This window comes from Tupaia chinensis, unplaced genomic scaffold, assembly GCF_000334495.1.
Source record: "Tupaia chinensis unplaced genomic scaffold, TupChi_1.0 Scaffold000685_1, whole genome shotgun sequence".
NCBI classification, from domain to species: Eukaryota; Metazoa; Chordata; class Mammalia; order Scandentia; family Tupaiidae; genus Tupaia; species Tupaia belangeri.
Genome location: NW_006160208.1, coordinates 1739369 through 1763257, shown reverse-complemented (window position 1 = coordinate 1763257; position 23889 = coordinate 1739369). Strand labels below are relative to the sequence as shown.

General features: G+C 41.7%; 1 protein-coding gene across 5 annotated transcripts in view; it reads left to right on the top strand.

Moving 5' to 3' along the window:
- The window catches only part of IRF2 (interferon regulatory factor 2), a 116219-nt gene that overhangs the window by 46898 nt on the left and 45432 nt on the right, over positions 1 to 23889 (top strand). For all 5 annotated transcript variants that reach the window (XM_006160432.3, XM_027776604.1, XM_027776603.1 and 2 more), the window contains 2 exons: positions 12066 to 12158; positions 23283 to 23382. In XM_006160432.3, the coding sequence (XP_006160494.1) occupies positions 12072 to 12158; positions 23283 to 23382 (187 nt within the window). In that variant the 5' untranslated portion in view covers positions 12066 to 12071. The remainder of the gene's footprint in view (positions 1 to 12065; positions 12159 to 23282; positions 23383 to 23889) is intronic.

Here is a 23889-nt window from a genome sequence, read left to right as displayed (position 1 = left end):
TTTTTTTTTGAGAGGTTTTTGCCATAGGACGTGTGCGCTCGCCAGACAGACAGAGAGAGACAGAGAGACAGAAAGCGAGAAATCACCCCCCCAGAGGTGATGGTCATGCCGCAATCCCTTCTCCTCCATTCTTCTCTCGGGATCTTGGGCACGCACGCACACGCGCCCAGCGTGAGTTTAAGCCATCAGGTCCGGGACTCGAACTGCGGTCAACTACGTGGGAGTCCAGCGACATAGCCATTACGCTAACTGCTGGTCCCTAGATTATATCTTTAGGATTTTGACCTTTCAGGATTTTAGACTTGAAGGGTTTTGATTTTTTTGAGCTTCAGCATTCAGGATTATGGCATTCAGGTTTGTGTCTTTGGGATTATGATTAACAATAGTTAACACCATAGGTTTAAAAACACTGGCCTTGAGTGTTTTCAAGTCACACGCTCGGAAGTCCTCCCTAGCCTATGTAAGTAAGCTCAGGTGCTGGCTGGGCATGAGAGAGCCTGCAGAAGACCTGGTTTCGAATCCTGGTTTCTTATCCAGACACTTGGGTAACCTGGGTGGTCCTTCCTTCCTTCCTGCCCTCCTTCTTTTGGGAAAGTGGATGTACCTATTTAGCTATACTTTTCTTCCCCTCTATGAGGAGATATATATATATATATAATTTTATTTTTTCGAAGAGGTTTTTGCTATAGGGTGCATGCGCCCACCAGATAGACAGAGAGAGACAGAGAGACAGAAAGCGAGAAATCACCCCCCAGGGGGGATGGTCACGCCGCAGTCCCTTCTCCTCCATTCTCCTCTTGGGATCTTGGACACGCATGCACATGTGCCCGGCATGAGTTTAAGCCGCCAGGTCCGTGACACAAACCGCAGCCAACTACATGGGAGTCTAGCTCATAGTCCCTATGAGGCTATATTTGAATTGGTTAGGTCATCGTGGCGATTGTGAAATATCTTGCCTCTCACGTACCAAGTAATTCTTAGGACACTCCATCCACATTGTAAGAGGGCTACTCTTTCCACATCAGTAAACATCTTGTTTTCCCTCATTGATACCAAGCCTTTACCCTGCCTGGCCCCCTCCTGCCTTTCCTCTGCCTCGGCAATGCCTCCACATTTAATAAGCTCTTCTTTGACTGTAAAGCTTTCTGGTACAAACCATTGAATGGTGATTTATGTATTTCTTATGAACTAGTTAACTTAGTTGGCTATTAGTCATCTACTGCCTTCTGATCTCTGTTGCATAGTTTTTTTTATTATTGTAATTACAGTATTATTCCTTAGCTTTATATGATTTATGTCTCACATTCCCACTTAACTTATTCATTCCTTGCGGGCAGTCAGCATGGCTTACCCATCTTTGAATCCCGTGTCCACAGCGTTTGGCACAGGTCCTTGTAGAAATATGTATTTAGTTATGTTTCTTGATACACTGGGTGATGGTATGGACACAGCCCATGCCCTAGGACACTTTAAAAAATTGATGGTCTGCCAAAGAAATGGGGCAGAACCATGCTGTGGCCTCTGTGACTCAGATTCAAACTTAAGCCCTGTTCCTGTTTTTGTTTGTTTGTTTTGGCTTTTGCTATATGGCATGTGGGCTCATTGGAGAGAGAGAGAAGTAAGAAATCACCCTTCCGCTGCCTCCCCCGTCCCCTCAAGGATGGCCATGCTCCAATCCCTTTTCCTCCATTGTCCTCCTGGGAGTTTGGGCACACAGACCTGGCATGATTTTCAAGCCATGGGTTCTGAGACTTGAACCATGGTTGGCCATGTGGGAGTCCAGCACCTTAACCACCATGCCACCTGCTGACCTGTTCCTCATGACTTAGTTCCTAGCCCTTTGCCTTCAAAACACTTGCCTCATTTTGACCCATTTTCTGTGACTTGTTAACTGTGAACTGATGAACTGTGGCTCTCTACACATGAGAAATTTTGTTAAGTTTCTTCCTGAGTGATATTTATCTTTAAATTAAAGATATTTAATCTTTATGGAAGGATATGTTCCCTGGATATAAAATAATGGTAGTTTCTCAGTACTTAAAAGGCAACTTTCCATCGTTTTCTATCTTCCATCATTTCTCTTGGGTAGTCATTGTCATGCTGATGGGTTTTATTTATTTATTTTTTATTTTATTTTATTTTTTGTGGGTTTTTATTCCCCTCCCTCTTTTCCCCTTGGCTGTTTTTTTCAATGTTTTCAGATTTTAGCGAGTGTACTACAGTATGTCAGTGCATTTTCATTTGTATTTGTCTGTCAAGGCTTTGTAGTAATTCTTAAATCTGTGGTTAGAAGATAATTGGTCATTGCCTCTTCAACTATTATTTCTGCCTCATTCTTTCTCAGATTGTCTTTGTGGAACTCCAAAGTTCCTGTATTTAAGATTTTCCATTGTTTCTCTGTATTTTATGTTTCATGTTTACATTTTCTTTGTTTCTCAATGCTTTATTCTACTTATTTTCTTTTGACCTGCCTTCCAGTTCACTTATTCCTTTTCCAGTGATTTTGGAGCTACTGTTAAACCTATCCATTGAGTTCATTCTTAATTTCAATGAGTTGTCCTTAAGGTCTAGAATTTCTGTTTTGTTTGTTTGTTTGTTTGTTTTAGAGAGTTTTACTATAAGGCATGTACTCGCCAAAGAGACAGAGGGAGGGCGCATGTGCTCACCAAAGAGACAGAGAGACAGAAAGCAAAAAATTACCACCTAAGAGGGATGACCATGCCGCAATTCCTTCTCCTCCATTCTCCTCAAGATCTTGGGCATGCACACACACATGCCTGGCGTGAGGTTTTTTAAGCTGCCGGGTCTGGGACTCAAACTGCAGTTGACTATGTGAAAGTCCAGTGACGTAACCATTATACCATCTGCTGGTCCCTGCCCCCCCCCCATTTTAAAAAATTGTTTCTATTTCTCTGTCAAAACTATCCATCTAATTTTCCATCTAGTCTTTTACTTCCTTGAATGTAGACATTTTAAAAACAGTCTCTGGAAACATTTTATTGGATTTTGCATAGAAAACCACATCATGACTTTTCCAACAACCCAGTATATCTGTACAAGTGGCCCTAGGTTCTGCATATGCAGATTTGTAGAACTGTGTGTCAGAAACATCCCACTGTTGGTGATGTGTGTACTATGAAGGCAGGCCTGTGATGGTTGCATGGGTACTGATCATATACAGGTTTTTTTTTTTTTTCTTGTACTCATTCCCTAAACAATACATTATAATAGATATTTTCATAACATTTATATTATATTAGGTATTAAAAGTAACCTACAAAGATTTAAAGTATATAGGAGAATGTGAGCAGATTATGTGCAAATACTGTACCATTCTACATAAAAGACTTGAGGGCCAGGCCCATGGTCTAGTGGTTAAGAGAGCTGGATCCCACATGGCCGACTGTACAGTTCAAATCCTGGACCCATTGACTTGATAAAACATGCTGAGCATGCATGCCTGCCCTGAATCCTGATAGGATGGAAAAATGGAGAAGGGATTGCAGTGAGACTGTGCCCTACTGGGAATACTTTTCCTTCTCCCGTTCTGTGTCTCTCTCTGCTAAGCACACATCCCCTCTGACAAAATTCAAAATACATACATACACACATAAGAGACTGGCATATCCTCAGGTTTTGGTATTCCTGGAGTGGGAGTTCTAGAAGAGTGTCCCTGTTCTGGAACCATCAGTATCCAGTGGATATTCAGTATATCTGGGTAAGACCTGTGTCTATATTCCCGTAAAACTATTTCCATGCCCATTATTTTGGTTTTTAATTTGTTGCCTGTTATCCTCATATTCCTAGTTATGTGAATTGAAAGCTGATGACTGTATATGAAAAACTCCAGAGATAGCAAGAACCCTAGGATAATATGATTTTTCCCAAGATATGATTTACATTTACTTCTGGCAGCTCAACATCATTTAATGTGATTGGGGATTGAGATGTTTAAACCTGGACTTCAGTCATTTCTATTAGTGTATTTCCATGTAGTTCTAGTACTTATAAAGCTTGGAGGGGTTCAGGTTCCATTTTCCTATTAGGGCTCTGATATTCAGGTTTTATCCCTGTAGTTAGCAAAATGTGTCCAAAGCTCAGCTCAAGTCCTACTCCTCAGGACTCAGCAGATGCCCCTAAGCTGGGAGAACAGTTAACAAATGTCAGGTTTACTTTCTTTGTGTGTTTTTCTTTTTCCTCCAAGATCTTGCATCCTAAGTTTGTACTTCCTTGTTAGCTTTCTGATGCTTTTAAACAGATTATTTAAAAAGACATTTTGTCCGTGTTTCTTAGCTATTCACCATGGAAGTTGTGTCTGAATTATCCAGTGTTCATTACCTGGAGCAACACTCCCCTCAGCCAGTGAGTTGATTGTCTCTAAACCCAGAAGGGACATTTAGAAGTCTCTAGAATAGGGAATGAACCTATTAAAGTGCTATTTTAAGAAGGTGACGATGTCAGTGGTATGCAAGACAGAAGAGTTGGGAAAGGCTTCACAAGTAGGACAGTTGAAAGGCCATATGGGGAGTGCCTTCTCGGGTGGGGTTAGAGTTGATGAGCCTGACTGGTCATGTCACAGACCTCTGTGAGCGCTGTGGCTCAGCCATTTTCTGACAGCTTGCTTGTAAGTCTAGTCAGCAGTCTCCCAACCAGTCTCTCACCTGTAATAGACGGTAATGAAGTCTCTACCTCCTGGACGTGTCAGAGTTCAATAAGGAAACTCACTAGAAACCCTGATTTTATTGCCTGGCACACGTATCAGAAGTGCTTGGTGGAGTAGTTCTTCGTATCTTTAGGAGACATGTTCCAAAACGCCCAGAGGATGCCTGAAACCGTGGATAGTACCAACCCTACATACACTGTATTTTCCTACACATGTAAACCTATGATAAAATTTAATTTATAGATTAGGCACAGTAAGAGATTAACAACAATAACTCATCATCGAATAGGACAATTAGGACAATATACTGTAATGAGTTATATGAATGTGGTTTTTTTTCTTCCCAAAAACGTCTTACTGTATTGTACTTGCTGATTTTCGGACTGTGGTTGACCATCAGTAAAGGCAACTGTGGAAAGTCAAACTGTGTGTGTCTCAGGTAGGAGACATTAGCCTTTGCTAGCACTATCTGAAGGCCCCGACCTCAGCTATTCAGGTGAACATTTAAGATCACCGTTCATGGCGCCCATCAGGACTGTAACTTTGTCAACTTCATGGGGGACTGTGCATGTCACGTGGATCACTGTGAATAGCCTGAGTGTCTTTATGCAGCAGCCCTGCTGCCAGTGACACTGTACGTGCCTCCTACTCGCTGAGTTGATTGATCACAGATGCCGTGGTCTTGAAGATGGTCCCAATCCCAAATCCCAAGAGTGTGATGACAGGCGATTTTACAAAATGCCTTTTGTCAGGCTTGAGAGTAGATGCATCTCCTCTTTCACTTCTTTGAAGCAGAGATTGCTCATATTTTAGGTTTATAGGACCATAAGATTTTAGCATTTTACCTTTAAGAAGAACCCAGTGTACCAGGATAGAAGCTTATAAAAAAGATAAATCAAATTATGAGCCTTCATATTATACAAGGATTCTTAAAATCATAGATAACCTCAGAAATCATCTTTTTGAAATGTCTCCTTTTTCCAGCTGATAAAAGTGTGGACCAGAAGGTTGGAGTGACCAACCCAAGGACATAGATGAGCAATGACAGCATTCAGTGTCCTGCTTTCTCTGTGTTTTGGTTCTTTTAGGCTATAAAAATAGCACTGTGTCCTCCTCACTCAGTTACCTGCCTTCTGTAGCTCTCTGTTCAAGTTTCACATGGCCTGGGTGTTAGTGCCTGTGGGAAATTTGCCTTACAAAAGAGACCAGTGTGGTGCCTTGAGTTTCAATAATAGAAGCTAGAAAATTTATACCAAGCAAGCACATATTCTTTTGAATACTCAATCTCCTGAGCCTCTGTGTCTGTCATCCCAGCTTTTTCTTCTTTATTTTTCCAGAGAGATTTTTGTTACAGGTGCATGTGTGTTCGCCGAAGAGAGAGAGACAGAGAGACAGAAAGTGAGAAATCACCCCCCAGGGGGGATGGCCACACCACAATCTCTTCTCCATTCTCCTCTTGGGATTTTGGACATGAACGCACACATGCCTGGAGTTGAGTTTTAAGCCGCCATATCTGGGACTTGAACCATGGTTAACTGTGTGGGAGTTCAGCAACGTAACCATTATGTCATCAGGTGGTCCCCATCCCAACCTTCTAATCTCTGGAAATGAAGTGTATTTCTAGTAATCCAACTAGTGATTAGTTTTTGGTGCTAGGCTTATTTGGTGTTAGTGCTTTCTTTCACAGAAGCAAGGATGTATGCTTACCCTGTGCTGGTCATGAGAAATTTGTGACAAATGGCAAGCTTTTTGTTTTGTGTCATAATTCATTACCTGTCCAGTGAGTGGCCAGGGTGGGCCAGCAAGTGGGTTAGTGGTTAAGGCCAACTGTGGTTTGAGTCCTGGACCCACTGGCTTGATTACTCATTTTCCCTTTCTGTCTCTCTCTCTGGTGAGTGCACATACCCTGTAGCAAATGAAAAAAATGATAATGATAAATAAAAATTAAATAAATAATTCTCTTTAAAAATGAGACCAGTGTATAAAATCATGTAAAAAGGAGGTAATACCTTCATGTAAATAGTTAGCCTTTCTTTGTGTATCATTAAGAAGGCTTAGCAACATCCAGAACAGAACAAAAGCATAAAACCTAAAATAAGTGAAGTTCATTATAAGAGTTTACTCTGATAGAATATTTGCTCTATTTGTTTTCCCTAAAACAAATCTATGTAAAATTAACAGTCCTAATGTAATATTTTGTCTTTTTTTTTTTTTAAAGATGTTTAATTTCCATAGCATTTTGGCTAGGGAAGAGATTAATTTTGACATTTGACCAAGCTGCATTTTTGTTAGAAAGGCATGGTGTGTAAGTAAGGGAAGGATGGACAGTTAGGTGACACTTGGACTTATGGAAGAGATCTGTCAGTAAGAATGGCCAAGTTTGGCAGGAAGACACAGAAGATCCAGGCAATTCATAGTTAAAAATTAAAGAGACTCTACAGCCTCACTTTTTTTTTCTCTTTTGGAGAGGTTTTCGCTATAGGGCGCGTGCGCTCGCCAGACAGACAGAGAGAGACATAGAGACAGAAATCAAGAAATCACCCCCCAGGGAGGATGGTCACGCCGCAATCCGTTCTCCTCCATTCTCTTCTCTGGATCTTGGGCACACACGCACACGCGCGCCTGGTGTGAGTTCTAAGCCACTGGGTCGAGAACGTGACCCGCGGTCGACTACGTGGGAGTCCAGCGACATAGCCATTATGCTAACTGCTGGTTCCCGAGCCTCACTTTTCAGAACTTGTTAGAAATTATAACCACAGGGATCTTGTAGACCACTGAATTAAGTTGCTTTGCTTAGCTGTAAATCTCCCATATTTGTTTACTTTCTATTAAACGTCAGGGTTTCATAGTTTTTTTCTTTTTTTTTAATGGCTCAGTAGTAATACATAGTATATATGTGCCACACTTTCAAACCATTCATCTGTTCGTGGACTGTTGGGTTGGTTCCATGTCTTAGCAATAGTGAATAATGCTGCAATAAACATGGATGTGCAAGTGTTTTTCTGACTGAGTGTATTCCTAGCCTTCAGGTAGATACACGTAGTGAAACTGTGGGTCATATGATAGTTCTATAAAAGAGAGGCATTGTATGTCCCTACTTAATATAAACTGAATGTCTGCACTCTATGGCAGGAACTGAAAGATTGGAAGGTGTGAAAACGTGGAGAGCAACTGTGGACGCTAGAGGCAGAATGGAAGGAGAGTGAGAAATAGTGGAGGGTGGGAAATGGCAGAGAGTGAGGGGGAGGGAATAAGGAAAAACAAGTAGAATATTTAAGGGACAAAAAAATGGAAAATTACCTGCTGATGATAACGTGTATGGTAATAACTTTGGCTAGACTAATATAACAGTGTATTCATGCTGGGAATACTTATTTTGTGTGCTATAATGATATACAATGATTAAATGTAAATAATAATAATACATGTAAATAATAATAATAAATGTAAATAATAATAAATAAATAAAAAGAACTACTGAATTGAGATTCATATGTGCATTACAGTTGGTGAAGCACTAGTTGATTTCATGGTCAGTTCTTATCTTTTGTATTAGCAAAACTGACCATATCATTCATTTGCTTAAATCCTTCTGTTTTCTCTTCAGTTTTATGATGTTGACCAAAATCCTAGGCATAGTTTTCCAGGATCATCCTGGTCTGCAGCATTTTCCCTACTGTTGACTGCCTTTTACAGGCAGCTGGTCACCCTGATTGTGTGTGTTTGTAGTGTCTTCCTTCTGTATTCATTTCTTAGGCTTCCCAAAGAAAATAACAAACTGTGTGGCTTAAATCCAACTGAAATTTATTCTGTTACATTTCTGGAGGCTAAAAGTCTAAAATTAAGGTGTCAGCAGAGCTGTGCTCCATCTGGAGATTTTAGGGGAGGTTTTTCCTCGCCTCTTCTGGCTTCTGGTAGCTCCAGGCATTCCTTGGCTTGTCTTGGCCTCACTCACTCTAGTCTCTGCTCCGTCTTCACAGGGTCATCTTCCCTCTTCATCTGTCTTCACGCGTTGCTCTTCTGTGTGTGTCTGTGTCCACATTTCCCTCTTATGAGAACATTAGGTTCCTGCTAGCCTGTGGCCACATTTTACGAGAACATTAGGTTCCTGCTAGCCTGTGGCCACATTTTCATCAACTTACCAATATATGACTTTGTTTTATATGCTTTCTGTGTAAAGACACATTATTTAATATATGTTGTTGGTTGATTACCATTGATCTCACAGACAGTAGCTTTACAACACATGCCTGGGTAGAGCTTACGCAATGCACGTATTCTCTATAAGATCTATCAAACCTGTCTGCGCTTAGGAACACTAACCAGCGCTTTAGCACCACTCTTGGGGGCCATTTTAAACAGCAAAATCACTGAGAAAAAGCACAAATATGTGGACAGTGTACCACTAAGTAGACCATGAAAAGGACACTTGTTTGCAGTAAGAGTGCAGAAACCAGAAGGTATAGCAGAATGTTGCCTTGTTGAGCTTCATCTGGGAACATGAGCATTGGGTGACTCTAGTTTTCGCCTCTCTGCACGTGTCTGCAAATGACCGCAAAGGCACCACAATTAGTGGTTTTCGGTGTACAAATAAATTTTAGTAAGTAGGAAAATTCACAAATACAGAATCTGCAAACAATGTGGATTGACTGTATCTCCCTGTAGGCTTTTGCTTGTTGTTTTTATTTTACATATTTAATTTTAATTTTATTTTACATATTTAATCACTATATATCATTACAGCTTGTAAAGTGAATTTACCCTACATGAATACACTCCACACCAGTCCAGTTGAAGATACTGTACACGTATCAACAGATAATCATCCACTTCTGTGCTTGCTCAGGCTTTCTTTTTTTTAATTTAAGTTTATTTATTTATTCATTTATTTTTAATTTGACCAGAGAGAGACACACACAGAGAGAGAGAGAGAGTGAGAAAGCAAGCCACCAGGTCCAGGACTTGAACCGTGGTTGGCCATGTGGGAGTGTCCAGTGCCTTAACCACCATGCCACCTGCTGGTCCCAGGCTTTTGTTTTAAAAACAGAGTGTTTTGAAATATTTCAGGTAACCATTGACCCCTCCCCAATGAGTGATTTGTGAGAAAACAAGGATGGAAATACCGTAGTACTAGGGTTACAGACTGGAAGCAGCCCCACTCATACACACCTCTCATCTTTCTGTATTACCGAGTTGGAGCACAGCAGTGGTGCGAGCCATCCATAGCAGTTCTGCCTGTCATGTCCTGCGGAAGGACTGGTTGAAATCTTCAGAGCAACAGTCTAAGTGGGTTGATAGTCCCCACTCTGCTAGGCAGAGCTCATAGAGGGCACTCAGTGTGATCATGTATGTATGGCCTTCCTCAGTCCTTCCAGGACTCTCGTATGCCTCCTTACCATCTTGCACACAGGACCCTTGGTGTGGCACTTCCCTCTTTTCCTGTGTCCTTTCAGACTGGAGCCTAGATGGTGGCAATGTCTTAATCTTTTACAATTTTGGGATGTCATTCTCAATACACGATCTTTGAATGGATGGGTGGACAAATGAATGACTGGAACGACTTGAGAAACCACTGAGAGCTGCTGTATTGGGGGCTCTTTGTGGCCACGCCATGTCCTTTTGAGATGTCTCTAAGGCTCCTTGGGCCTCCAGATAAGTGCCTGGGGCCAGCCTCCAATGGCAACCTCACCTAGGCTAATCTCGGAACTGGACTGGTCCTCGTATTGAACATTTCCTGTGCGAGAGGCAGCATTTGAGCTTTGTAGGATGATGAGAAGTAAAGAATTTAACACTTCAGTTAACAGAATGTACACAGTTGAAAAGTTTCTAGGTAAGGTAAGAGAGATTAAAGACTACTTTTAAGAGTTGCCCTGAAGCAGTGTTTGATTTCCAAGTGAGCAGTAGAAGAGCAATGAGAATCCTAGGAGTTGGAGGAGAAAGGATTACTTCTGGATGGAGTGTTCTGGAAGGCCTGTAGAAAAAGAGGGTGGAGAATGGATCATGGAGGGTGGGTATGGATGGGCAAAGCCAAGAAAAGAGGAACAGAGGGCAAGGTACAAGCGAGGAACAGGAGTTGTATCAAGAATGAGTGGTCCAGAACTGAGAAGTGTTCAGGAAGAGCTGCAGGCAAAGGGTGAGACTCCTCCTGGCTCGTGTCATGTTGCTTGTGTTCTGGCATGAGCTGGGGGCAGGGAATAGAGGAGGAAGGAAATCTTTGGCAAGCTGAGAGAGAATAATTGAGACATTAATCATCTCAGCTTAACTTCATCTGAATAGAATTTTCAGAGCTCATTTTTGGAGGGAATGACTTAAAAAAAAAAAAAGAGACCACTAGGGGATGAAAAGAGCTCTATTATATAGTTCATGAAGTCCTACAGGACAGAGGTTTGAATTGGTATTGTATTTGCTTTCAACTCCCAGAGCAAATGTAAATTTAGGTGTAAGTACGGTGACGGTGAGTGGCAGGCGGTTTCGAAGGTATTTGTTAGTGATTTCACTCTGGATATTGTTCGGTGGACAAGGGAAAACTATGTTAGAAAGGAATCTGGAAGGAGGAGGAGAGGCATTGTGAGGACTGGGAGAAGGAAGGTGTTCAGACCATGACATGACTTTAAAAGGGAAAGTAAGTTAAAGGAAGAAGGAATGATGTCAGGTCAAAGAGAGGGTGGTATTGAAGAAAGATGCCAGAGGGAGCATAAGAGACTGCTTTAGGGGGAAAGCAAAAAGGAAGATGAAGCAGACCCGGGTGCTGGTGAGCTCTGAATGTAGACCGTGAGTCGGAGGGACTGGCTGGCTGGCAGACAACCTTGGGGAAACCAAGCGAGTTGATTCCTTCACAGCTATTAGTGCCAGTATTGGGAGTTTGAAGCATTTCTAGAACCCAGATAGATACCCACATGCAATGTTTCATTATCCTTTTTCCTATAGCAACTGATTTGCTCTCTTTACCCATAACTTTTGGAATGATAATACCCAAAGGTACAAAATCCCCATCCTCTGAATGCCTGATACATTGACGATTTCTGCTATGAACCCAGCCAAGGTAGCGGGGTAGACAGCCTAGATTTGAGCACAGTCACTTGGAGGTGTCTGTCCTCTCTAGCTACCTGAGTGTCTCAGTCCAGGCCTCCCATGTCCCTAGGACCTTCTCAGCTGCAAGCCAGCTCAGAGGATGGGTGGAGCTGGTCCATCCCATCACCCCACCAAGACAGCCCCTTGGGAGTGAACTGATGAGTAAACAGGTGGCTCTACTACAAAGCCCTTAAAGACACCCTCTTATCCCCCCCCCCAACCCCAAAGAGGGAGAAAATAGAATGGGCCAGGCAGGAGTATAGAACTTCATCGTCAAGACACAGTGGTCAGTAGCAGAAATGCCTCAAGTTGTGTTTCTCTTCTACAAAAGGGTACCATGCCTGTGGAAAGGATGCGAATGCGCCCGTGGCTGGAGGAACAGATCAACTCAAATACGATACCAGGGCTAAAGTGGCTTAACAAGGTAAGTGTGTCTGGTGTGTGTGTGCGTGTGTGTGTGTGTGTGTGATGAGGGGAGCCCTTGTTGAATGCACACCCATGTGAACTGTCAAAAGTAAAATGATGTGTTCAGAATCTTAACAATCATTCATTACCAAAACTAAACAGCCAATGAGAAACCATCATAAAACATCAAATTATCCTAGCAAAAGATTTATTTAAAGAATTATTTTATATAACTTTATCTACCTGTTTATTTAATTTAATTTGAGAGACAGAGTCACGGGCCGGGGGGCGGGGGGAGGCGGATAGAAAGTGAGAAAGCAAACCGCCAGCTCCAGGACTTGAATTGTGGTCAGCCATGTGAAAGTTCAGTGCTCTTACCCACTACGCCACCTGCCGACACCCTAGCAAAGATTTTTATCTTATGCTCAGACTCTAGCCCCAACCTGGAATTACTAGGTCAGCTCACCCTTGCTCTTTTGTGTTTTTCTTCAATGACTCTTTCCTTCTTCCTTCTCCCATTTTTTCTAAGATTGGAGGACACTGAAACTCCAGAGTTTTATATTGGGGATAATACTGATTTTCTTTGCAGTATTCTCTATTTAAGAGAAATTTCTTTGGTTTTAAAACAAGTTTTAAAAATCAAATCCTGCAACCATGTTTGTGTTCTCCCGTATTGTTAAAAAAAAAAAAAGTAGCACTTTATCATTTACAACCTCCACCCTCAATACTCATACATACGTGTATAAATACTCCCGTACTCCGTTAACCGTAGTACTCTCCTTTCATTGATCCTAGCTGTTAGGGGTGAATCAGGAAGATATAATTATTGTATAAAAATTAAGAAAACCTTAAGAATACACAGTTACAATCTAGAAAAGCAGCTGCATGTGATTATATCGCACCTACTTCAAGGTGGCCCAAGGGAGTTTTTCTCCCACTACCAGGAGCGGTTGCAATTCTTCTGAGCAAATAAAGTCTTTTTCTTCTCCACTCCCTCCTCTTTTCTTTTTTAATCTTAAGGACATGATGAATAATTTAGCTAGTCAGGCTTTATCTCTGTATCAGGTGCATGAGCTTAGAGCCAAATTGCAGATCACGGCTGATTCAAACGGGATATTGCAGTGTATTTTTTTTTTTTAACTGATATCACCCCTGGCTTCATTTTATCTTTTCCGTATTTTTCAAATCTTCTTTCTTTTTGTTCTTTTCCTTTCATCCACTTATTTTTTTAATAAATAATAAACTTTTGTTTACAAGAGGAAAACAAATCAACACTATTTTTGTCCTGTCTGAAATAATTCACAATAGTCTGTATTTGTTCATTTCGCTCATCAAAAAGAATACTTTGCCTAAAAGAAAGGTCTGACTAGTGTGCAAAATGTTTATAGTCTTTTGCAAAATTGTAGTGTTGCAACTGAAATTCATTTTGTCAATGTCTTTTGAATGAACTGAATAAAGTTTTTATTTTTTTATAAAAGGATTACTTTTCTCCTGGGTATCCTCATAAGTGATCAGTTCTCTGCTCATCAATATCCAGTACTTCCAGCCGTCCATGGTGCATAACAGGTGCTCTGTGGTCCAGGGACAGAATCTGACTCTGCAGGACGGCAGTTGGATGCGTCAGCAGAGAGCAGATTCTCTGATCAATTGTGAATGCAAATCGACTATGTTTACAAGGCTTGGACCAAGATGCCTTTCTGGGAAGGCCTAACCGTTTGCCCATGTCCACAGCATGATGTGCTGGTCCTTTACCCAGGAGCACGCTGGCTCCTTCCACATGATGTCATTAAACGTTTGCCAAGTGAAGGGGCATCAGATGCCTGCCCAATACATGGAGCCATTCCCAATGTGGGGCCAAGTTCCCAAGGAGGGAGCATGCCACGTCACAGGGGGCCATGAAGAGGCACCAGTGCTGGTTAGGAGGTGGAGGGAGATCAGAGAACTGTGGGCAAGAACCTCTATTGTGGCTTCCACCAGGGATGGATTTGGCAATGGGATATGGAGCTTAGTGGCTGATTGTGGTTCCTGGGAAATGTTTCCTTGGTCTTAAGTAGACACAATTAAGAAGAGGCTTCTCATTTTCCCTGGATGTTTTATTTGAATGTGACATTCAGAACCACAGCAGCCATTTTCTGACCTTTCTTGAAAAGAGCTCATCCAATTATTTTTAATTTAATATTACTGTATTTGAATGTATCTGTTTAAGCAAGTCCTTTCTGAATTGGTTGGGTATGAAGTGGAAATAATTTAGTAAACGATACGTTTATTTCATGTGACCTGTCACATATTGGAAGGTTGTAGAGCACACCTAAGACTTTTGAGCTTGCTTTATTTATAGAGTTTTCAATTTAGATATGTATTTAGCTTCTTCCAAAGTAAAAAAAAAACAAAAAACAAAAAAAACCCCAAGAAATTGGGTTCTCCTTTGTCTGCTTAGTTAATGGGACTTATCTGAAGATATAGGGAAGGGGGAGATGATAGTAAAGAGAAGTAGGGTATGAGGAGACACAGAGTATTAAATAATAATAATGATAATAATAAAAGCTATTATTTATTGACTATATACTATGTGCTAGGTATATGCATTAACTCACATAGCCCCTCTTCTGGGATAGGTGTTGGTATTGTTTTCCTTATTACAGACAAGGAAACTGAGGCACTGAGAGGTTTAGGAGGATTCTCTTTTTTATTTATTTATTTATTTGGAGAGGTAAGTAGGATTCTCTTATTTATTTATTTATTTATTTGGAGAGGTTTTTGCTATAGGATGTGTGCGCTTGCCAGAAAGACAGAGAGACAGAGAGACAGAAAGCGAGATATCACCCCCCAGGGGGGATGGCCACGCCGCAATCCCTTCTCTTCCATTCTCCTCTCAGGATCTTGGGCATGCATGCACACACGCCCGACATGAGTTTAAGCCACCGGGTCCGGGATTCGAACCACAGTCGACTACATGGGAGTCCAGCAACATAGCCATTATGACAACTGCTGGTCCCTAGGACTCTCTTTTAAAAAACAAGATAACAACCAATTTTGATTTAGAGTGTGAGATAAAAGCAGATGTTCCTGAATTCTGAAGAGAAGTAAGTTTTCTATTTTTTGCTTTTCTTGTCCTAAACACATCCATTGACTCTGGTTGGCTTGACACTGTGCAGAACACAGTCATTATGCCTCCTTTGTCATGCGGGCACTTAGGCCGTGGTTTGTCTTATGTAGGGGAATGGATTTTGTACCCCTTCCCACGTCCCCCCAAGCTATCTCCACATCTCTCCTGCAGAACCTATAAATGAGACCTTTTTTGGGAAAATAATTTTTGCAGATCCAGATAAGGACCTCAAGATCATCCTTGGTTATTTGACTGAGCTCTGAGTCCAGTTGCAAGTGTCTTTTTAAGTGACACTTACAAAGTAAGGAGAAGACAGAGAGAGAGAAAGAGACAGAGACAGAGACAGAGAGACAGAGGACAAGTGAAGATGGAGGCAGAGATTAGAGAGATGCAGCCACAAGCCAAGGAAATCCTGGATCCACCAGAAGCTGCAAGAGGCAGGGGAGGTTCTCCCCTAGAGCCTTGGAAAGGAAAGTAGCTCTACTCACACCTATTTTTTTGTTTTCTGGCCTCCAGGATGGTCATAGGGTAAGTTTCTGTTATAACTGCCCAGCGTGTGGTAATTTGTTATGGCAGCCCTAGAAATCAAATGCACCCTCTCAGGGCTGTTTCCTCTCTGGGACTGTCCACTGAGACACCTTTCTTCTATCCACGTTGACTGTGTTTTTCTGAAGCAGGACTAGAGGCGAATACACTTCTCTTTGTGCATCTGCACTGAGCCCCACTCTGGTTTCCCTTACCTGCTGAGCTGCATTCTTCTGGCTCCTGACTCCACCGTTCTCTTCCTGTCTGTCTGCCCACTGGACTCCTCTGTTGGAGCTGGACATGAACCAAGCTGGTGGAAGGAGGGCATGCCTGTGGCCGCCAGCCAACGCTGCCTCCCAGGACAGTGCTGGCCCAGGAATCCGTGAGCTGCGCTATAGCCTGAGTTCCCTCTTAGGCAGGCATCCCAGTGGGTCCTGGTCAGAATGGGCATACGACCACGTTTGTGCACATAGATGGTGCTGTTGTCACTGCAGGCCTTGGTTAGGGTTAAGATCTCTTCAGTCTGTATCTGTCTTCTTACAGGGCATCTTTTTACAGGTTTCTGCTAATGTAGGCTTGCTGGCAGTCATCTATCCACAGAAGTCCTTAACTGAGAGCCAAATGTTATTTCCTCCTCTTTCACAGGCATTCTGCCCAATAGCCCTTGATTTATTTTGAGAGGTTTGGGGTCATTCCAAAATATCTTCTCCCACTGAAGACTGTCGTGACTCTTAGAAAACACACACTGTCCCTGGGTTTTGTGACTCACCCGTGCCTTAGTTGGCTTTCAGATGTGTTCGTGTTCATGGTGAAGTGCTCCAGGCTAGAAGCTGTGCCTGTATGGGGGCGCCATGGCTGTCTTGGGTGTTACGCTGTGCCAGGCTAGACCTGGTAAATGGGATGCACTCCATAAAGGCCATTCTGTGAATGTGCATGTGTGTGTGTGTGTGTGTGTGTGTGTCCAAGATCCCCAGGGAAAAATGGAGAAGGGATGTGGCATTGCCATCCCCGCTGCGGGGGGGCGAGTTCTTTCTGTCTCCTTGTCTCTTTTCCAAGCGCATGCGCCCTATAGCAAAAATCACTCAAAAAAAAAAAAAAAATCCAATGAAGGTCCATGGCTTCTGTTTGATTTTTATGACTCCGAGTCTGTCCTGATGGTGAACAGAAACCCCCTCTTGACTCTTTGTCCTCCTTGCCGTCAGCTTATTGAAGAGACCCGGCTAGTTTTGCCTTTGCCCAAATGCTCGTTTGTGGTTTCTGTGGGCCATGTACGCATGAGTGTTGTGTCCTTGAAGAGGAGCAGCATTGGTGGCTCTGTCTTTGTTCTGCTAAGATCGCCAGACTCATGAACACTGGGTTGGCCGTTGTCACCTGAGTCTCTCAAATGGAGAGTCTGTCCAACTCAGGATATTCATCCCAAGAGACAGCTGGTAGTTAATTACTTATTGCCTTACATTTGTTTTCATTGCCTACTTCTAATAAATTTGAAGGAGAGTGATAATGGAATGGGTTCCAAGTTCCTCTAAAGAAATAGTAAGGAAGTTTGGAAAACAGCATTTAATAGTTCATGAACAGGATGTTGGCTTGGGGCGTGTACCATTTATTATGAGTATTTGCAAATGTGCATAGTCTGTTTGAACAGTCTTAATGACTAACAAGAATAGGATCACTTGTTCCCATATACTCATGTCTAAATTATGAACATTTTGTTTTATCTTGTGTGTATATGTGGGTTTAAAGCAAACTCCCAGTGTATATCTGTAATACTTAAAGATATTTTCTTAATTTATGCACAATAATATTATCACTTAGAATTAATAATTTTAATATCATTGCCACTCCATTCATATTTAAAATGCCTTGGTATTCCCATAATAGCTTTGCTTTTTTTTTTTTTTAGAGAAAGAGATTTCTTCTTGCTGTATTTCTTCTTGCTGTAGAACATATGCACTTGCCGAAAGACAGAGACAGACAGAGAGGCAGAAAGTGAGAAATCATCCCTTGAGGGAATGGCCATGTTGCAACTCCTTCTACATTCTCCTCTTGGGATCTTAGACATGCATGCACACACGCCCAGCATGAGTTTTAAGCTACCAGGTCCAGGATTCGAACCATGGTCGACTACATGGGAGTCCAGAGCCATAATCATTATGCCATCTGCTAGCCCCACCCCCATAATATCTTTTTAGAGTGGATTTGTCCACTTCAGAATCTAAAGAAGCTCCATGGATTGTATTTGGTTTTTATGATTCTGAGTCTGTCCTGATGGTGAACAGTAATCCCTCTTGACTCTTCGTCCTTCTTTTTTTTTTTTAGAATTATTTTATTTAACTTTATTTATTATTATTATCATTATTATTTTCCAGTTTGATCAGAGAGAGAGAGAGAGAGAGAGGAAGTGAGAAAGCAAGCCACCAGGTCTGAGACTTGAACCATGGTTGGCCATGTAGGAGTCCAGCGCCTTTAACCATCATGCCACTTGCTGGCCCCGACTCTTTGTCCTTCTTGCCATTGGCTTATTGAAGAGACCCGGTTAGTTTTGCCTCTGCCCAAATGCTTGCTTGTGGTTTCTGTGGGCCAATTTTTGAGGAAGGAAGGAGTCAGCCACATTTGGGTTCATCATTTCTCTCACAGTTCCACAGGATACTCACTCTGGTTATTTACCATTTATAAGCTGATTTTATTCTTATAGAGATCATATGCATGCATGAGAGAGAAAGAAGCACCCTCAACAGGATCTTGTTATGCCACTGTCCCCATTCCTCAGCCATCTAGCTTGTTAGCATGTTGCATGCCCATGTGTGTGCCTGGTGTGTTTTCAGCCCAGTCAGGGATCTGAATCCCTGATTTGCCATGTAGCTTCCATCACTGTGGTTTAGTTTGCTACCAACTGCAGCATCAGCCCGGCCCTCTCTGGTTATCGATATTCTTATTTCATACTGGAGATCTGGTTGGATTCAGGCCTACGGTGACCTCCCCTGCCCCCAAACTTGGGGATCATCAGGCAGTTTTAGACCTTTCCCTCTTCTCTTTGAAAGCTAGCTTGTTTGTGGAAGCATCAGGCTGTTTTTGTGCAGGGAAAGGGTTCCAAACAAAAGCAGCAAACTAATTGGACTATCTTATAAATTGTGGGGAAAGAGGCAGGGGAGAAAGACAGAACTAGTTTCCATGAGGAGCCACATGGTGTTGGTTCTGCATCGCTCTAGACAATCTTCATGCTTTTCTGAACTCGGGCAGCACTCACCTTTCTGCCTTCAGATGGGCCAAGTCCTATACATATAGACATCGGGTGGACCCAGTGCATAGAAGGAATCCTCCTCTATACGGTGCGTTCTGCTACCACAGGTGCAGGACTGGCCACTCAGAGATTCTGAGTCACCTGGCCCATGCTGATGTTACAGCGTCTACACAGATGCATAGCAACACCACCATTGTCCCATAAAGCACAGTGATCTATGACCCAAATTTTAACTTGTCAGAAAACTGAATCTCACCTTTTTTTACATTTTAATATGGTCTTTTTTTAGAAAAGATATTTGTGATACATTTATTAGTTCTCTTTTTCTTGCAGTCTGAAAAACTAAAAGTTTCATGTAGTTTTTTTAAAAAAAATTTAGCATTTTATCCATGTTAAAGTAGGTAATGCAGTGACATTAAGTGCATTTCCAGTGTTGTGCAACCATCACTCACTGTCACCTAGTTCCAGAACTTCTTTCCACAACAAGAGGAAACATTGTGCCTGTTAGGTAGTCACTTTCCATTTCACTGTCCCCTAGCTCATGACAACTGCTAATCTGGTAACTTTCTGGATTGGATGTGCCTTTAGAAATATTTCATAACGGAATGATTATTGGTCTTGTTGTGCCTGGCTTCTTTCAGTTACCGTATGATTTCAAGGTGCATACACGTGGCGGCATGTGTTGGTACTTTGTTCCCTTTTTGTGACTGAATAATCTTCCGTTGACAATATGTACAGAATTTTGTTTATCCGTTCATCAGTGGGTGGGCATTTAGGTGTTTTCCATCTTTTGGCTTTTGTGAATGGTGCTGCTATGAATACCTGTCTGTAGTTGGTTGGGAACATATCCAGGAGTGAAATTACTGGGCCATCTGAAAATTCTGTTTAAATTTTTTAGGAATGGCCAGTCATCCACAATGGCCGCACTAGTTTACATTCCCTCCAGCAAGGTATGAGGGTTCCAGTTTCTCCACATCCTCACCAACGTTTGTTACTATTTTGTTTAGGTTTTTTTTTTAAGTCCAGCTAGCCTAGTGGATGTGAACTGTTACCTTGTTGTTTTGTATTTACTTAATGATCAGTTAATCATTTGACTAGCAGAATGATTGTTAATCATTTGTATAAGTTTTCTTCTTCCTCAAGAAAGGTCTATTTGGGATTTTTGCTCATTTCAAGAGGAACTGTAGTAGATACTGTGAGTTTCAGTCATTGCTATTGTGGTTTCATAATTTTTGCACAATTTCTGTGAGACTAAGTTTGTTTGTGTGTGTGCACGCATGCACAAGTACAAATGCTTAATAAAAGCAACTGTTTTAGCTGTATCAACTTTGTGTCTTGAGGGAGAGATTTAAGATTGTTCACCTCAGAACTCCCTTGACCTAGAAAAAAGTATAACCACAAATTTTTAAGGATCTTTATCTTGAAGCACAAACCTGTACATTGTGGGTACACACTTCAGAAAGTGTTCTTTCACTAAAATGATTCCTTTTCATTTTTATTCATTTTCATGTGAACACCAAGAAACTGGATTAAGTGACTTTTTTTTCTCTCTGGTTTGCATCTACATTCAAAAGTAAAAATTCACTCAACTCTTCTCTAATCTGCCCTTTTTGAAAGTGGCTAACCTGAAACCTTGCTATTTCTGTGGAAGCTGCAGAATGAACAGGGAGGAGTTTATGAAAAGTCTCTCACTTTCAATTCTTCTTTATTAACTGATTTTTAAAAATACGACAGAATTTTTCTTTTTACTAGTGTTTGGGAAACACTCCAATTTTCTGAACTATATTTAGCACTGGTTTTGTGATTGGTGTTGTGGAGAGGACCAAATCCCTTTTGGAACAGCTGGGACCCTTTCTATACTTCATTGTGTGAGACTAAAGTGGTGGAAAATCTCCACTGACATTTTCTTTTATTCCCCAGTACATAGTGCAGGGATCCCCGTATCTAGCAATTATCAGAACTACCCTGAGAGCTTTATAAAAAAAGTTTCCTGGGCTTTAATCGCCATAGATTCTATGTCAACAGGTCTGTCATAGGACAGGATCTTCTACATCTAAAAGCTGAGAGACAATGTGTGGTGGTGTTGAGTACTTGAATATGGGATCACATGACTTTGTTTTTTAACTTAGACATTTAGTACCCTAAGTTGCTTGCCTAAACCATTTAATTTAGAGTGACCCCATGGCACAGTGGTTAAGTACTCTACATTGGGAACTGAATGCTCTGTGGCTGTCCATGCTTGAATCCTGGCCCCAGTGGCTTGAAAAACATATGTCTCATGTATACTTGCCAAAAAATCCTAATAGGAGGGAGAGGTGGAGGAAGAGGGAATACAGTGTGACCATACCCAATTGTGTGGCTCTTTCTCCCTCTCTTTCTCTCTCTGGTGAGCATACATGCCCTTGGGCAATTAAAATATTAATAATAATTTAATTCTGAGGCCAGATGGTGATGCAGCAGTAAAATGCAATGCTCTACAAGATTGATCCACACAGTAAGATTCTGAGTTCGCATCTAGAGACCTCTCTGAGTGCCAGGCACATACATGCCTGTGATCCAAAGCTGACTGAGGCTGGGGATGGATCATGGCATCAAGGCCCTGTGGAGTGTCCTGTTTTTCTCTCTCTCTCTTTCTCACTCACAAAGAAATAAAAAACAAAAACAAAAATTCCAGTGGATTGACTTCATTGAATTCCTGAAAAAGAAAATTAAGGGACCAGCAGTTAGTGTAATGGCTTTGTCGCTGGACTCCCGCGTAGTCGACCATGGTTTGCGTCCTGGACCCGGTGGCTTAAAATTCATGCCAGGCGCGTGTGTGTGTGCCCAAGATCCCGAGAGGAGAATGGCGGAGACAGGATCATGATGTGGCCAACCCCCCTGGGGGTGATTTCTCGCTTTCTGTCTGTCTGGCAAGTGCATGCACCCTATGGCATAAAAAACCTCTCCAAAAAAGAAAGAAAATTAAAATGATTTAGTTCTGTTCTTCAAGTTTCCTCAACTGTAAAATGGAAATTATAACATACTCTGTTCTTGAGATGTTGTATGATATTAAGCCCAACGTGGACATGGGTAGACAAATGTACAGTCCACAAGTACCTTCGTAGCTTCTGGCCAAGCCAGGCTTCACATATATAGTTACATGAGTATGACTTTGTTTCTCTAGCATTCGTTTCTACTCTTGTGTTTGCCAGGGCGGACTTCGGCTGTTTTGAGTTACCTGCTTAGGCTATAAAAAGATAGACCTGTGTGTAAGGATTGTATTGAGGGATTTTTTTCCTCCAGAAAATGATAGCACATCCCATAGTCCTCTACATCTTTACATGTCCTTCTGGCTGTTCCATGCTATTTCATGCAGTAGACGTGAAGAATTACAACATTAGACAAAGCTGGTCATTTCTGTTGGATACACAAGCAGATGGAGCTTTTTGGTCACTGACGAATATACCCAACTTCTCTTTTATCAGCAGAAGGGGTGTTATTTCCCTAGGCAGTTGGAGTTTCTATATACCAAATGATGGGAATAAATTTCATAACAAGCATCAGAAGTTTCAGTCAGTGGCCAGTTACCAGTGGTCCTATAAAAGAGAAGAGGCTTACAGGGCCGGCAGGTGGCATGGTGGTTAAGGCACTGGATTCCCACATGACTAACTGTGCTTCGAGTCTTGGACCTGGCAGCTTGAAAATCATGCTAGGTGCATGTGGGTGGCTATGTGCCCCAAATCCAGAGAGGAGAATGGAGGAAAAGGAATTGCTGCACGGCCATCCTCCCTGGAGAGTGATTTCTCATTTTCCCTGCATTTGTCTCTTTCCCACAAGTGTACATACCCTAAGGCAAAAACCTAAAAAAAAAAAAAACAAAATTAGAGAAGAGGTATAAATAATGGAGTACACTAGTATAGCCCAAGTCATCACCTTTGACCTCGGAATACATTCCTGCCCTGACAGACTATGGGAGACTCTGGATCTCACCCAGGGTAGAATGCTATGACAAACGGTTGAGATGATGAATTTGCTCATTATTAATCACACACAGTGTATTCTTGTACTGAAAAATCACATTGTGCTCCACAAACATGTAAGACTATTTTATGTTAATTACTTAAATAAAAAATGATTTGGGATCTGGTGGGTAAGTGGGTTTTGTGTACAGTAGACTTTACTGTCAAAATTTCAGTAAACAGGAGAATCTTACTAGCTAGAATTTTAGATCCCTCTTTAATAGTTGGCCAAAACCCACAGCTACAGTTCTTGTTTACTTTTTCCTTTTCTTTTAGGAAAAGAAAATTTTTCAGATCCCCTGGATGCATGCGGCTAGACATGGATGGGATGTGGAAAAAGACGCACCACTCTTTAGAAATTGGGCGATCCACACAGGTATGAAAACTCTGCATCATTTGTAGAAGCAGTTGCAATTATTTACTTTACTTTTCTTTTTTTTTTATACATATAATAAAATATCCTGACTTATGGCCTCATGCAGATAGCTCTGAAAAATATGTGACTTGTCTTCAGGCATGAGGTACAAAGTGTATCACTCAGAAGTGATGTTTCACCCATACTGCAGAATACGAGTTTTCAAATTTCCTGTAAGTGTGATGTTCTGATAAATTCCCCTTGCTTTTTCAGGGGAATATAAACACATGGATTCTGGAGCTATAAACTTGGGTTGAATTTGTCTTCACAAAAGATAGTCTGGATATATAAATAAATATATATATATATATATATATATAAATTAGGGAAAAACAGTTGGCATAACACTATGTCGCTGGACTCCCATGTAGTTGACTGTGGTTCGAGTCCCAGACCTGGTGGCTTAAACTCACGCCAGGCCCATGTGCGTGCGTGCCCAAGATCCTGAGAAGAGAATGGAGGAGAAGG